We start from the raw sequence: 13,671 nt of genomic DNA on the forward strand, positions 1-13,671 counted from the left end.
TTTTTCATCTTTCTGAGTACAAAATGTTCTCATTTAATGCAGATGCTTACAGTTTAATCTCTACCTAACAAAGCTTATAAACGTCCCTATAAAAAACTGTTCCAAGCTACAAATTAACTTCCATATTTCTGTTCCCTACTTCAGTGACATTTATATGTGTGTGTCTGTAGAAATTTTATGTTTGTTTTATATTTTATATACACAGATACATATACATATATAATATATTATATGTATTTCAAAATATATAAAACCCACCCAACTATGAACAGCAAAAGTTTTAGCGGAATACATTTGTCAAAACGGTATGGCCAAGCATTGAATAGAGAAGTGAAAAAGTATGAAAAGGAAAAAGATATGAGTAAAATTAAACTCTACTAGTCTGTGTAGTAACAGGGTGACTAATAAGTATTCATGGAATTAAGAAACTGTCTAGGGTGGTGGGAAGATATAAGAGGAAAAAAATTCAATAACATAGTATTTGGAACTCACCGAGTTTGTTGTTTATTAATCTATGTTAAGAGTGGGAAAAAAGTACACTGTGTTTCATTTTGAAGAATGTTTGTTTGTTGTGGTGTTTTGTTTTTGATTTTACCCTAGATTCTATCATGGGACAAAGAAACTGTGATTGCAGCGTTCGGCAGTGCAAGTGGTTTGTCTTTGATCATGACCTTGTTTTGCCTGAATACATCGTAGAATTTGAGTATATTACAGTGGTATGAATGCATTTTTAAAACTGGAATTCTCTAAATGAGACAGAACAGTAATTTGAAGTCTAATGATGTTATGTCAAGTTTATAATATATATATAGGCATACCTTGGAAATTCTGTGGGCTCAGTTCCAGACCACAACAATAAAGTGAATATTAGTCACATAAATGTCTTGGTTTCCCAGTGCATATAAAAAGTTATTTTTATACCATACTATAGTCTAGTAAGTTCTAAAGAAACAATATACACACCTTAGTTTAAAAGTATTTTACTGCTTAAAAAAAAAAAAGCATTATTCGAGCCTCAGCAAGTCAGAATCTTTTTGCTAGTAGAGGATTTTGCCTCCATGTTGACTGATCAGGATAGTAGTTACTGAAGGTTGGTGCAGCTGTGGCAATTTCTTAAAATAAGACAATAAGACAGCAATGAAATTTGCTGCATGGATTGACTCTTCCTTTCATGAGTGATTTCTTTGTAGCAAGCAATGCTGTTTGATAGCACTTTACCCACAGAACCTTTCACACATGGAGTCAATCCCCTCAAACCCTGCCACTGCTTTATCAACTAAGTTTATGTAATATTCTAAATCCTTTGCTGTCATTTCACCAGTCTTCATAGCATCTTCACCAGGAATAGATTCTATCTCAAGAAACTACTTTCTTTGCTCATCCCTAAGAAGCAGCTCCTCATCCATTAAAATTTTATCATGAGATTGCAGCAATTCAGTCACATCCTCAGGCTTCACTTTTACTTCTCTTGCTATTTCCACCATATGCAAATACTTCCTCCACTCAAGTCTTGAACCCCTCAAAGTCATCCACTAGAGCCGGAATAAACTTCTTCCAATTTCCTGTTAACACTGATATTTTGACTTATTTCCATATATCATGAATGTTCTTAATGGATCTCAAATGGTAAATCCTTTCAAAAAACTTCAATTTCCCTTTGCCCAAATCCCTCAGAAGAATCTCTGTCTATGGCAACTATGAGCTCTGCCTTCAACTAAAAGATGCCCTAACAAGAGAGTTAGCCTGTCCTTTAAGGTTCTGAAGCTGGGCATTGACTTCTTCTTTCTAGATATGAAAGTCCTAGATGGCATCTTCTTTTAATATAAAACTGTTTCATCTATATTGAAAATCTATTGTTAAGTGTCGCCACCTTCATTAATGATCTTATCTAGGAGTTCCCCTCGTGGCTCAGTAGTTAACGAATCTGACTAGGAACCATGAGATTGTGGGTTTGATCCCTGGCCTTGCTTAGTGGGTTGAGGATCTGGCGTTGCTATGAGCTGTGGTGTAGGTGGCAGACGTGGCTTGGATCCCATGTTGCTGTGGCTCTGGCATAGGCCTTCAGCTACAGCTCCGATTAGACCCCCGGCCTGGGAACCTCCATATGTTGCAGGTGGGGCCCTAGAAAAAAGTCAAAAAGACCAAAAAAAAAAAAAAAAAACTTGCTGCAGCTTCTACATTTTTTTTTTTTTTGCCATACCTATGGCATGGAGAAGTTCCTGGGCCAGGGATTGAACCTGTGCCACAGCACTTGCTGCTTCACATTGCATTTCTATGTTATGAAAATGGCTTCACTGAACCAATTTCTGTTAGCTTCAGACTTTTCTTCTGCAGCTTCCTCACCTTCCTCAGCCTTCATAGAATTGAAGAGTTAGAACCTTGCTCTGGATTAGGCTTTTGCTTAAGGGAATGTTGCAGCTGGTTTGGCCTCCTATCCAGACCACTAAATCATTCTCCATATCAGTAATAAGACCATTTTGCTTTCTTATCATTCATGTATCCACAACTTGGGCTAAATTTTTGGAGCAAGTGGCCTAGTTTCAGCCTAACTCTGCTTTCAACATGCCTTCCTTGAAAAGCTTAATCATTTCTAGCTTTTGATTTAAAGTTAGAGGTGTGTGACTCTTCCTTTCACTTGAACACTGACGAGGCCATTGTAAGGTTATTAACTGCCCACTTCAGGAGTTCTTTTGATCTAAAAATTCAGTTCTTTCTTCACTTCTGGGAAATGTCCTTCTCTTAATTCTTTGATCATTTCCTCTCTTCCATTCTTTGTTAAGCCCTCTGGAACCTCTATTTGTTAAACATTGGACATTTTAAACTAATCCTCCATGTCTTAATTTTTTTCTCTCATATTTTACATTTCCATTTTAAAATTCTGTGTTCTGTAGAGTTACCTTGTGGTGCAGCATTGTCACTGCAGTGCCCCAGATTGCTGCTGTGGCACGGGTTCAATCCCTGGCCCAGGAACTTCTCCATGCCATAGGTATGGCAAAAAAAAAAAAAAAAAAACTTATGTGTTTGTAAGATTTCCTCAATATTAGCTTCTACATTGCTAATATGATTTGCTGTCATATCCATTTGGTTTCTCAATACATTTACTTAATATTTTCTATTTCACTAGTTGTTTTTATTTTGACTTTGAAACATTTACCCTATTATTTTCTATAGCAGCCTATTCTTTTATAGATGCTTTTTTCTTCCAAATTTTAAAAAATTATTTTATGAACCATTTGGAGTTTTTCTAGGGCCATTTCTGTTTGTTCATGCTGTTCTTGACCATTCACCCACAATTCTTACTACAGTTACTGATAATTACCTAGAGCATCCTCCAGCTATTTCACTTGTTCACTCTGATCACCAAGTTTCTTGGGATCTGCTCTTTGAAGTGGTTATCTGCTGTGCATGTTTTGGTGCACACATTTCTCTTCCTATTTGTCTGTCAGTTCAGTCCCTTCTGATTTATGTCTCACAATTTCTAGTCTTTTGTTGGTATCCTTGCCACTATTATATTTTTAAATTGTCTTTTGCCAGTTTTAAGGAATTTTTAGTAGGAGGGGATGAACACACCCATTCTTAGCCCACAACTGTAATCCATTCTCATAGACTTGTGATACTTATCATTACAGATATTAACTATATAATGTAAAGTTAATTCATCTTTCCTACATAGCCCATTACTTTTCAAAATGATAAATATAGCAACCAAATTTTCAATATTTTTAATGGATTTTTTAGGTCAAGGCTCACTCTTTATTTTCATTCAACGTTATTCTAGAAGAGAGCAAAAAAAGTTCAGAAAGATCATTATTGTCCCAGGATTTGAAATTTGATGATGAAGTCATAAAAATGGATCCCAGGATCAAGCCCAGACCAAAACTTATTAGTTTGGATGATAAAACAATACTTTCTCTTGCCAAGACTAGCATTTACAGTCATATTGTGGTGAGTATTATGAGGAATAAATTAATTGGGGGATAGAAACGTTGAGTTTGGTCAGAAGCTTTCACATGAAATCTAAAGATACTAAGCCACCTATCTAATGATAACAGTCATCATGCTATTCGTGCTAGGCATGCTTAAGCGCAGCCCTTTTCTTCTATAGATCAGAGTTGTCCAATAATAACATACTATGACCATGTATGTAGGTTTGAATTTTTTATTAGCCATGTTAAAAAACTTTTTTAAATTGCAAGGTAAGATTAATTTTAAGAATATAGTTAACCCAATATATCCAAAATATTTTCATTTCAAGACGCTTTTTAAAAATACTTACTTTTTTCTTCATTTTAGGGGTAAAAAATATTTTTAAAAAGAGATGTTTTTCTTATCCTTATTATACAGATAGAGGGAAGAAAAGGCAAGAACAAGCAAGAAAAAACAGTGTCTTTTTGTGATTTATAAATTTTAACAACCAGCTGCATCTGTTAAATAGCAAACGGTGTTCAAAATTATGGAGGGATAAATCACTGAATGATGCTAATACATTAGATTTTTAATGTAACCATTCCAGCCTAGAAAAAGACATTTAATGCTCTTATTTTCCTATGGAATGTTTTTTCATTTTTAAAAATACATTTTTAAAATTAATGGCTTCAAAACAAAAAATAAAACACGTATTTCAACTTCAAAAAAAAAGGATACAGGCATTATGAAGATTCATTAACAGATAGTTTCATGATAAGTCTTGGAAATCTGGAACATATTTTATACTCACAACACATCTCAATTCAGATTAGCCACAGTTTAGCTGCTCAATAGGCACATGTGACTAGTACCTCTATACAGAACAGTGTAGGTCTAGAGGTAGCCTTCTAATTTGCAAGGACTTTTATCCCTGAATAACACATAAACTCTCTTTAACTGATTAAGATGTAGATGGTAAATTTCAAAACAGTTTCCAGGATTAATCACCATAGAATATGGGAGCTTTATCTTTACAAAATTAATCAACAGAATTTGAGTAATTTATTGAAGCAACTTACTTTACACTGAGACAATTCAATTGAGATATTAAGCCTCCCTCCATATCTTGATTATCTGTCCATTTTAAATCTTCCACCATTCTGTATAAACACCCTTTGTCTATGACCTAAACTATTTCCATAGGACTCCCTCCTCCATCGCACCACTGCACAACGACATGCACATTATATACTTTTAATGTGCTCTTAGGACACCATTCACTATATAACTGAGTATAACTCAACATAAGATGTGTGTGTGTTGGGGAGTTGGGGGTGTGTGTGTTCTAGAGCCCTGTCCTGCTTCCACTTTGAGGCCCCAATCCATTCTCCATGTTGAAGCTAGAGCAGTCTTCAAAATGCAAATCTGATTTGTTACCCATCACCACTCCTATTTGAAATCCTCAAATGATTTTCCACTGTTTTAAAAATAAAACCAAAGTTTTAATAGGGCCTATAAGGCTTTATATGACCTGGTCCCTGACCTATCTTTCCAGGTTATCTTCTCATATTACCCTCCCTTTAGCTTTTGTGCTCAGCCTCCTTTCTCTTTCTTAAATGTACCCTGTTTGCAGCCACAAAGAGCTTCTGCACTTGCTACTCCTTCTGCGTGGAATGTCCTCCCCTGACCCTGCTCTCCTAGTTAACTCCCACACATATTTGGGATCTGTACTGAAGCATTAAAGCCTTCTCTTACCTCTAGGTCTATGTAAGAGTTTAGGTAAGATTCCTTTGTCATATGCTCTGTATCCTTCCTAAACTGTAAACTCCACAGGGGCAGAGCCTATAGCTGTTCTTAATCATTTATATTCCAGCATCAGGGCAAAAATTAGAGATCGTGCAGTGTGCATCACATAGAAGGACCACATCTAAGGAGCAACTTTTACATATAGAGTAGTATATTTACTACAACAATTTTCTGATGACTGCTGCTAAAATTTCTTGTACTAAAAAGTTCAGCTTTTTGTAACCATTTTCTAAAAGCTGGAAATAAAAGGTGTCCTGAGGAAAGGATGCCTTTTGCTAATTTACTCATAAACACTGTGTGGGCTAGCATCAACTCTCCCATTATCTAGAACAATACCATGCATGAAAGACACTCACTGGTTACTTGTTCAAAAACAGAATATCTAAGTGGTTCTTACAGAGACAGTGGGTTGTTTGCCTGAATTTGGCAGAAGTAGTAAACAAATTGATATTAGTTGATAAATTAATATGAATACTTGAGAAGACAAGTTATTCTTATGTGGCACTCTCTATGTATGCATTGAAAGCTAAGATACAGATTAAAAATTCATAAATAACTATCTTGAAAGTCAGTTACATTGCTCCATTGTAACATTTCTAAGTCCATTTTTTATGATGACAGTTTTTTCTCAAGTGCTTGTGCAAAACAGAGAATGCAAAAATATTTTTTAAAATAGTAAGTGAGGTCAGTAGTTTTAAGTCTGCTTATAAAAATATTTTGATAATCTTTTTAAGGAAGTTTATGGGATTGCTTTGGTAAAACTGTGTTAGCATCCACCGAATCTTCCAGTTTAGGATATTAAGTCTTTACCTTAGAAAGTTATTAGAGAGGAAAGAAAACTTCATAACTTGCAGGTAATATCATCAACAGTTTTTTTTTTCATAAGTGTGCAGTGTACTTATTACAGAAGCAATCTTCTAGCAGATAACATGGAGAAATTGTTTCTGACCTAACATGGGAAGATTTCATATTTCAGTAATACATTTTTGATAAAAAGGCCTCGGTAATGAAAGGTTTAATAAATGAATGTGTTCTGATTGGACTGAGCTTCCATAACATGTATGCCTACAGATTTAAAGGCATTAAATAAAAGTGAAAAAGACAGCAGGAGTGAGTAGGTCTTTTTTTCACTATCTTTGGTTTGTAAGATAAAAAGCAAAGAGAAAAGTAAGACTTCAGAATACCTTGGTCAACTGTGACCTCCACCTGACTGTATTAATTTGGTCAACACCCACAATATAAGAATGGATGGGCTTTTTCATCTTAAATTTGCCTGTATTGCTTAAAAGGTTTCTAGGGTTTCTAGTAAGAATACTAGATATTAGAGAAGAATATTCAGATATTACACCCTTTTTGCTCCTTTCCTTGTGCCATTATAGAGAAATTCAGAGTACATACTTCTCATTTTCTTTTCTTTTTTGTTGTTGTTGTCTTTTTTGCCTTTTCTAGGGCCACTCCTGCAGCATATGGAGGTTCCCAGGCTGGGGGTCTAATCGGAGCTGTAGCTGCCAGCCTATACCACAGCCACAGCAACTCGGGATCTGAGCCATGTCTGCGACCTAGATCACAGCTCACAGCAACGCTGGATCTTAACCCACTGAGCAAGGCCAGGGATTGAACCTGCAACCTCATGGTTCCTAGTCAGATTCGTTAAACACTGAGCCATGACAGGAATACCCTCATTTTCTTTTCAATTTTCTCCACTAAATTTTTACCAGGACATCCATAAAAATAAATAAAATATATAGAAATATAAAACCCAGAGTAGGGAGTTCCTATTGTGGCTCAGCAGAAACAAACCCAACTAGTATCCATGAGGATGCTGGTTTGATCCCTGACCTCACTCAGTGTATTAAGAATCCAGCATTGCCACAAGTTGTGGTGTAGGTCACAGATGAGGCTTGGTCTGGTGTTACTGTGGCTGTGGTGTAGGCTGGCAGCTATAGCTCTGATTCCACCCCTATCCTGGGAACTTCCATGTGCCTCAGATGTGCCCTTAAAAACAAACAAACAAACAAAAAACAGTAACATATAATTTTATATTTTCTTACAGCACAATACTAAAAGTTACATTGTCAGTTATAAGTCTGACTTTTGCATTGATTTATTTATCTAGCATTTACTGAGAATTCGCTACATTGTAGGCAATGAGGTTAAGCACTGGGGATTCAATGAATAAGTTATTTTCCCTGCCTCAAGGATATTAATTTAGTAAAGGAGACAGATATGTAAAACAAATATAGGAAGTTTGGAGTTACTGGAAGGAGTCCACAGAAAGATGTGGATTTAGTGTGGATTTGGAAGGCTATGAGAGACTTCGTTGTTTCTGTCTTCGAAGCAGAGTAAATATTCTATCTATAAGCATATGGTTTTGAAAGATCCTGGTTATCTTCAGGGAACACAGAGGAATTCAGTGTGGCTAGTGTATAGTTGGTGTGACGGCTGAAGGAGAGGCCTAGATTGGAATGCAAAGAAAATACATGAGGCTTAGCTACAAGAGCAGGAGATTATAGCCACATTAGGATGGATTTTAGATGGCAATTTTAAAAGTTTAGATTATTTTAAGAATCTGTTTTTAAAGACCCTAACTTTGGTGGCTTGTGGTTAGATTTAACTGAGGTCAGACTGGTGGGATAGAAATCTAGTACAAACTATTGTAGTAGTCCAGAGGACCAATAATTGTTTCAACTAAGGCACTGGTAGTGGTGATGGTATGGAGCAGTTGGTTTGAGAAATATCTTAAGAATCATAGGCAGAACACACTTTGACATAAATCACAGCAACATCTTGTTTGATCCACTTCCTAAAATAATGATAATAAAAACAAAAATAAGCCAGTGGGACCTAATTAAACTCAAAAGCTTTTGCACAGCAAAGAAAACCATTTTAAAAAATGAAAAAAAACACAAAATGGGAGAAAATCCTTGCAAATGAAGCAAGAGACAAGGGCCTAATCTCCAAAATATACAAATAATTCATACAACTCAACAATAAAAAAACAAACAACCCAACTGAAAAATGGGCAGAAGACCTAAATAGATATTTATCCAAAGAAGACATACAAATGGCCAACAGGCATATGAAAAAATGCTCAACATCACTAATTTTTAGAGAAATGAAGATCAAAACTACAATGAGGTACCACCTCACACCAGTCAGAATGACCACCGTTAACAAGTCAACAGATAATAAATGCTGCAGAGGGTGTGGAATAAAGGGAACCCTCCTTCACTGTTGGTGGGAAAGTAAACTGGTACAACCATTATTGGAAACAGGATGGAGGTACCTCAGAAAACTAAATATAGAGCTACCATATGATCCAGCAATCCCATGCCTGGGCATATATCCAGACAAAATATTTATTCAAAAAGATACATGCACTACTATGTTCATCACAGCGCTATTCACAATAGCCAAGACATGGAAAAAACCTAAATGTCCATAGACAGATGAATGGACTAAGAAGATGTGTTACATATACACAATGGAATACTACTCAACCATAAAAAGACAAGGGGGAGGGAGTGGGATGGATTGGAAGCTTGGGGTTAATAGAAGCAAACTTGCTTTTGGAATGGATTAGCAATGAGATCCTGCTGTGTAGCACTGAGAACTATGTCTAGTCACTTATGATGGAGCGAGATAACGGGAGAAAAAAGAATGTATACATGTATACGTAACTGGGTCACCATGCTGTACAGTAGAAAAATAAATTATATTGGGGAAATAACAATTTTTAAAAAATGCAAACTAATGCCATTTGGATGGAACTAGAGATTCTCATACTAAATGAAGTAAGCCAGAAAGAAAAAGTCAAGTACAATTTGATATCATTTATTTGTGCAATCTATCTACAAAACAGAAACAGATCACAGCCAAGGAGAACAGACTTGTGGTTCCAAGGAAGGAGGGGAGTGGGAGTGGGAATGGGTGGGCCATTTGGGGCTTGGGGATGCAAACTGTTATATTTGGAATGGATGGGCAATGGGACCCTACTGTACAGCACAGGGAACTGTGTGTGATTGGGTCACTTTGCTGTACAACAGAAATTGAAGAAACATTGTAAATCAACTATACTTCAATTAAAAAAAAAGAGGGAAAAGGAATAAGCAGCATCTGTTGATGTGAAACTCTTAATCAGGACTTAAAATATAGACCTCCCAGCAGGTAAGGGATGATTATGAATTAGGTTGTAGACATGTTAAATGCATGTGGTGGATCATACCTGTATGTGACCTGTAAGCTATTCCACATAAATTGGCCCTTCTTACTTTTAGCAAAGTTTTGACCACTATTCAACATGTTTAGTTTTGCCCACAGTGTAAAAGGGTATAAGACAGTGGTGGTAAGTGAAGAGGGCTGGGAGGTAGACACCTGATTTTATCATAATACCCATTTGTTATGAAGAATTTGGTCAATTGTATATTTTCTTGTGCCACTGTTTATTTTATAGCCTATACATAAAATCTTCATATAATCTTCATTGGATACCATTCATAATGATATAGTTTTAAAAGAAAAAAATAGGTAGATATCAGGGTCTCCTGTAAATATAAAAATATAATAACAATTCATTTTTATATAGCCTAGGGTCAAGTGGGCAGGGAAAATTTGGGCCAAATTCTGATATAGGAAATGCCTTATTAGATACTCTCTCAATTCCTTCTTTGATGTTCTGTCCTCCTACTTAACACCTCAGCCTTTCTTCCTTTGGCTGGTGCCCTCATGTGACTTCCTGTCATCTGGCTGTATTCTTGCTATCCTCTCTCTTCAGAGCCTACATTGTTCACTAGCTGGCCTGAGAACTAGATCTGCCCTAATGAATATCTTTACAAAATATTTAACTATTTATAAAAGGAATTTCGTGCCAATTATTGATAAACTTAGACCAAGTGAAAATCAAATTAAGAACCAGGTCCAATGCTGCCATTATAAACTACACCTTTTAAAATTAGATTATAAAACCAGACTATACCCTTAAAATTAGATTTTTTTCTCATTGGTTCTCTCTTAATGTTATTTAAATAACTATGATTAGAATATAACCTGTCTTATTTTTTAATTTATATTTTATTTTACTTCAGAGCCTGAATTTACATGGAAACAGCTTGAGTAAACTGAGAGATCTCTCTAAGTTAACAGGACTTCGAAAACTTAATATCAGCTTTAATGAATTTACGTGTTTAGATGATATATACCACCTGGTAAGAACTGTCTTTTTTTTAATTATTTAAGTGAAATAACACTATTAACTTAATGGATAAATTATTTTTGTAATTATGACCTTATATACCATATTCAAGATTACACAGTCCAAGTCAGGAACAGACAGACATACACTATAGTATATTAACTCCTCTAAAATGGGTCTTAGGATTTAGATTCTATTTACAAACCAAATATATACCTGTGGTCACATCTGATTTCTAGCCACTTTAAAATAAATGTAAAACTACTCCAGACTTGTTTTTAAAATGTCATTTTAACGTGTCATTTCCAATTTCTTCTGCTCTTGTTTTCTGACTTCTTTTTTCTCCTTCTTGTGAGTTCTTATTTTTTCACCTTCTAGTTTACCACTTCACAGCTAATGCTGTCAGTTCTTCACGTCTGTTCATTTTCTGTATGTTTTTTTCTCTTTCTCTCTGCCTCGTCCTTTTTACCCAAACACACACATAGGTCTTGTTTGACTTGTGTTTGCCTTCTCATAAATCATAGGACAAATACAGTAATACACATGTACACATAGATATGGATCTTGTCTGGCTTTGTTTTCCTTGCTATATAATATCACATAACAAAAATAATTACATATGGGTTCCAGAACTCTAACCCAGCATCCTCTGTTTCCATAGGCCCCAGGTCACTGACATACCTTTTCAGACTATACCATCATTCTCAGCTCTTGCTCATTCTCTACCCCCTCACAACCTTGTCAGGCCCTTACATTGCTACTTCTGTCACTGTGGTAGTTGTCACTTTGCCTTTTTGGCCATACATTTTAGTATTAAACCTCCTCCTTTATTTCTTTTAGTCAGCCAAAGTCTTTTTTTTTTCAATTAAGGTAACATTGGTTTATGACATTATATAAGTTTCATGTATACAATATTACATTTCGACTTATTTCAGTGTGTTCACCACCAAAACTTTAGTTTCCATCCATCGCCATACAGTTAACCACCTTTAACCATTTCACTCTTCCTATACCCTACCACCCCTCTGGTAGCCACTGCACTGTTCCTTGTATCTGTGTGTTTGTTTTTGTTTGATTTGTTCATTTACTTTGTTTTTTTAATTCCATATAAATCATACAGTATTTGTAGTATTTGTCTAACTTATTCCCCTTAGCATAATACCGCCAAGTCCATCGATGTTGCAAATGGCAAGGTTTCATTCTTTTTTTATGTCTGAGTAATATTCCATTGTATATATGTACCGTATCTTCTTTATACTTTCATCCATTGATGGGCACTTAGGTTGCTTCCAAATCTTGGCTATTGTAAATAATGCTATGAACACAGAGGTGCATATTTTGAATTAGTGTTTTCATACTCTTTGGATAAATACCCAGAAGTGGAAAAGCTGGATCATATGGTAGTTCTGTTCTTAATTTTTTGAGGAATCTTCCTACTGTTTTCCATAGTGGCTGCATCGATTTGCATTCCCACAAGCAGTATATGAGGGTTCACTTTTCTCCCATACCCTCTCTTGTTAATTCTTGCCTTTTTGGTAAAGCTATACTAACAGGCATGAAGTGATATCTGTGATTTGTTTTGCATTTCCCTAATAATTAATGATGAACATCTTTTCATGTGCCTATTGGCCATCTGTTTTGTCTTCTGTGGGAAAATGTCTATTTAGCTCCTCTGCCCATTTCATAATTGGGTTGTTTGCTTTTTGTTGTTGAGTTATGTGAGTTCTTTATATATTTTGGAATATCAGCCCCTTTTCAGATATATGATTTGCAGATTTGCAAACATCTTCTCCAATTCAGTAAGTTCTCTTTTCATTTTGTTTCCTTCACTGTGCAGAAGCTTTTTAGTTTGATATAGCTCCATTTATTTATTTTTGCCCTTTTGTTTTCCTTGCTTGAGGAGACATATCTAAAAAGACATTGCTAAAACCAACGTCAAAGAGCATACTGCTTCTATTTCTTCTAGTTTTAATGGTGTTGGAAAACTAGACAGCCACATGCAAAATGGATTAAAGACTTGCCTATGAGGCCAAAGTCCTTTTCAACAGAATCGCTCATAGGATTTGGTATGCAGCAGAGGAAAAAAGATAGTTTAATAGAGGTCCCAGGATGATATATAAATTGGCATTTTTTTTTAATTTTTTCTAATGATTTTCTAGCAGTTCTAGAAGTTATAATAGGCATTATAATTTTGTTTAGGCACAAAGTTAAAGAGTAAACTCTTTAAGTCATGCAAGATGAGTAAACTTGGCCAGCTGCCTAGTGTGTATTTTACAATGTGGCAGTATTCTTCTCCTTTAATAGAAAAATTTGTTTCATCATCATAGCCTCACAGTCTACTTACTTGATGAATATTACCATGGTTGTATGTATGTATGTATGTATGTATGTATGTATTTATTTATTGGAGTGGTAATATTTTTATTTTTATTAATGTTTTTTATTTTTTACATTATAGTTGGTTTATAGTGTTCTGTCAATTTTCTATCGTACAGCAAAGTGACCCAGTCACACATATATATGTACATTCTACCATGGTCCTTTTGAAGATAAGGGAACTGGACTCATTTTATGCCCAAGTGGTGTCTTTAAATTTCAGGATTAGCAAGGTGGCTAGATATAAACCCCTCAAACATCAAGAATCTGATGTATAAATGTGTCTCTTAAAATGACTATGAGGGAGTTCTCTTGTGGCGCAGTGAGTTAAGGATCTGGCATTTGTCACTGCAGTGGCTTTGGTCACTGCTGTGGCATGGGTTTGATCCCTG

The 13,671-nt window shown here is 35.5% G+C and overlaps 1 protein-coding gene across 14 annotated transcripts in view; it reads left to right on the forward strand.

The window, feature by feature from the left end:
• LOC100622535 (leucine-rich repeat-containing protein 9) overlaps window positions 1-13,671 on the forward strand; it is a 115,161-nt gene that overhangs the window by 47,178 nt on the left and 54,312 nt on the right. For 13 of the 14 annotated variants that reach the window (XM_021062234.1, XM_021062232.1, XM_021102725.1 and 10 more), the window contains 3 exons: window positions 601-716; window positions 3,739-3,945; window positions 10,797-10,916. In XM_021062234.1, the coding sequence (XP_020917893.1) occupies window positions 601-716; window positions 3,739-3,945; window positions 10,797-10,916 (443 nt within the window). The remainder of the gene's footprint in view (window positions 1-600; window positions 717-3,738; window positions 3,946-10,796; window positions 10,917-13,671) is intronic. The other variant, XM_021062251.1, reaches the window with a different exon arrangement.

This window comes from Sus scrofa, chromosome 1 (genome assembly GCF_000003025.6).
Source record: "Sus scrofa isolate TJ Tabasco breed Duroc chromosome 1, Sscrofa11.1, whole genome shotgun sequence".
In the NCBI taxonomy this organism is placed as follows: domain Eukaryota; kingdom Metazoa; phylum Chordata; class Mammalia; order Artiodactyla; family Suidae; genus Sus; species Sus scrofa.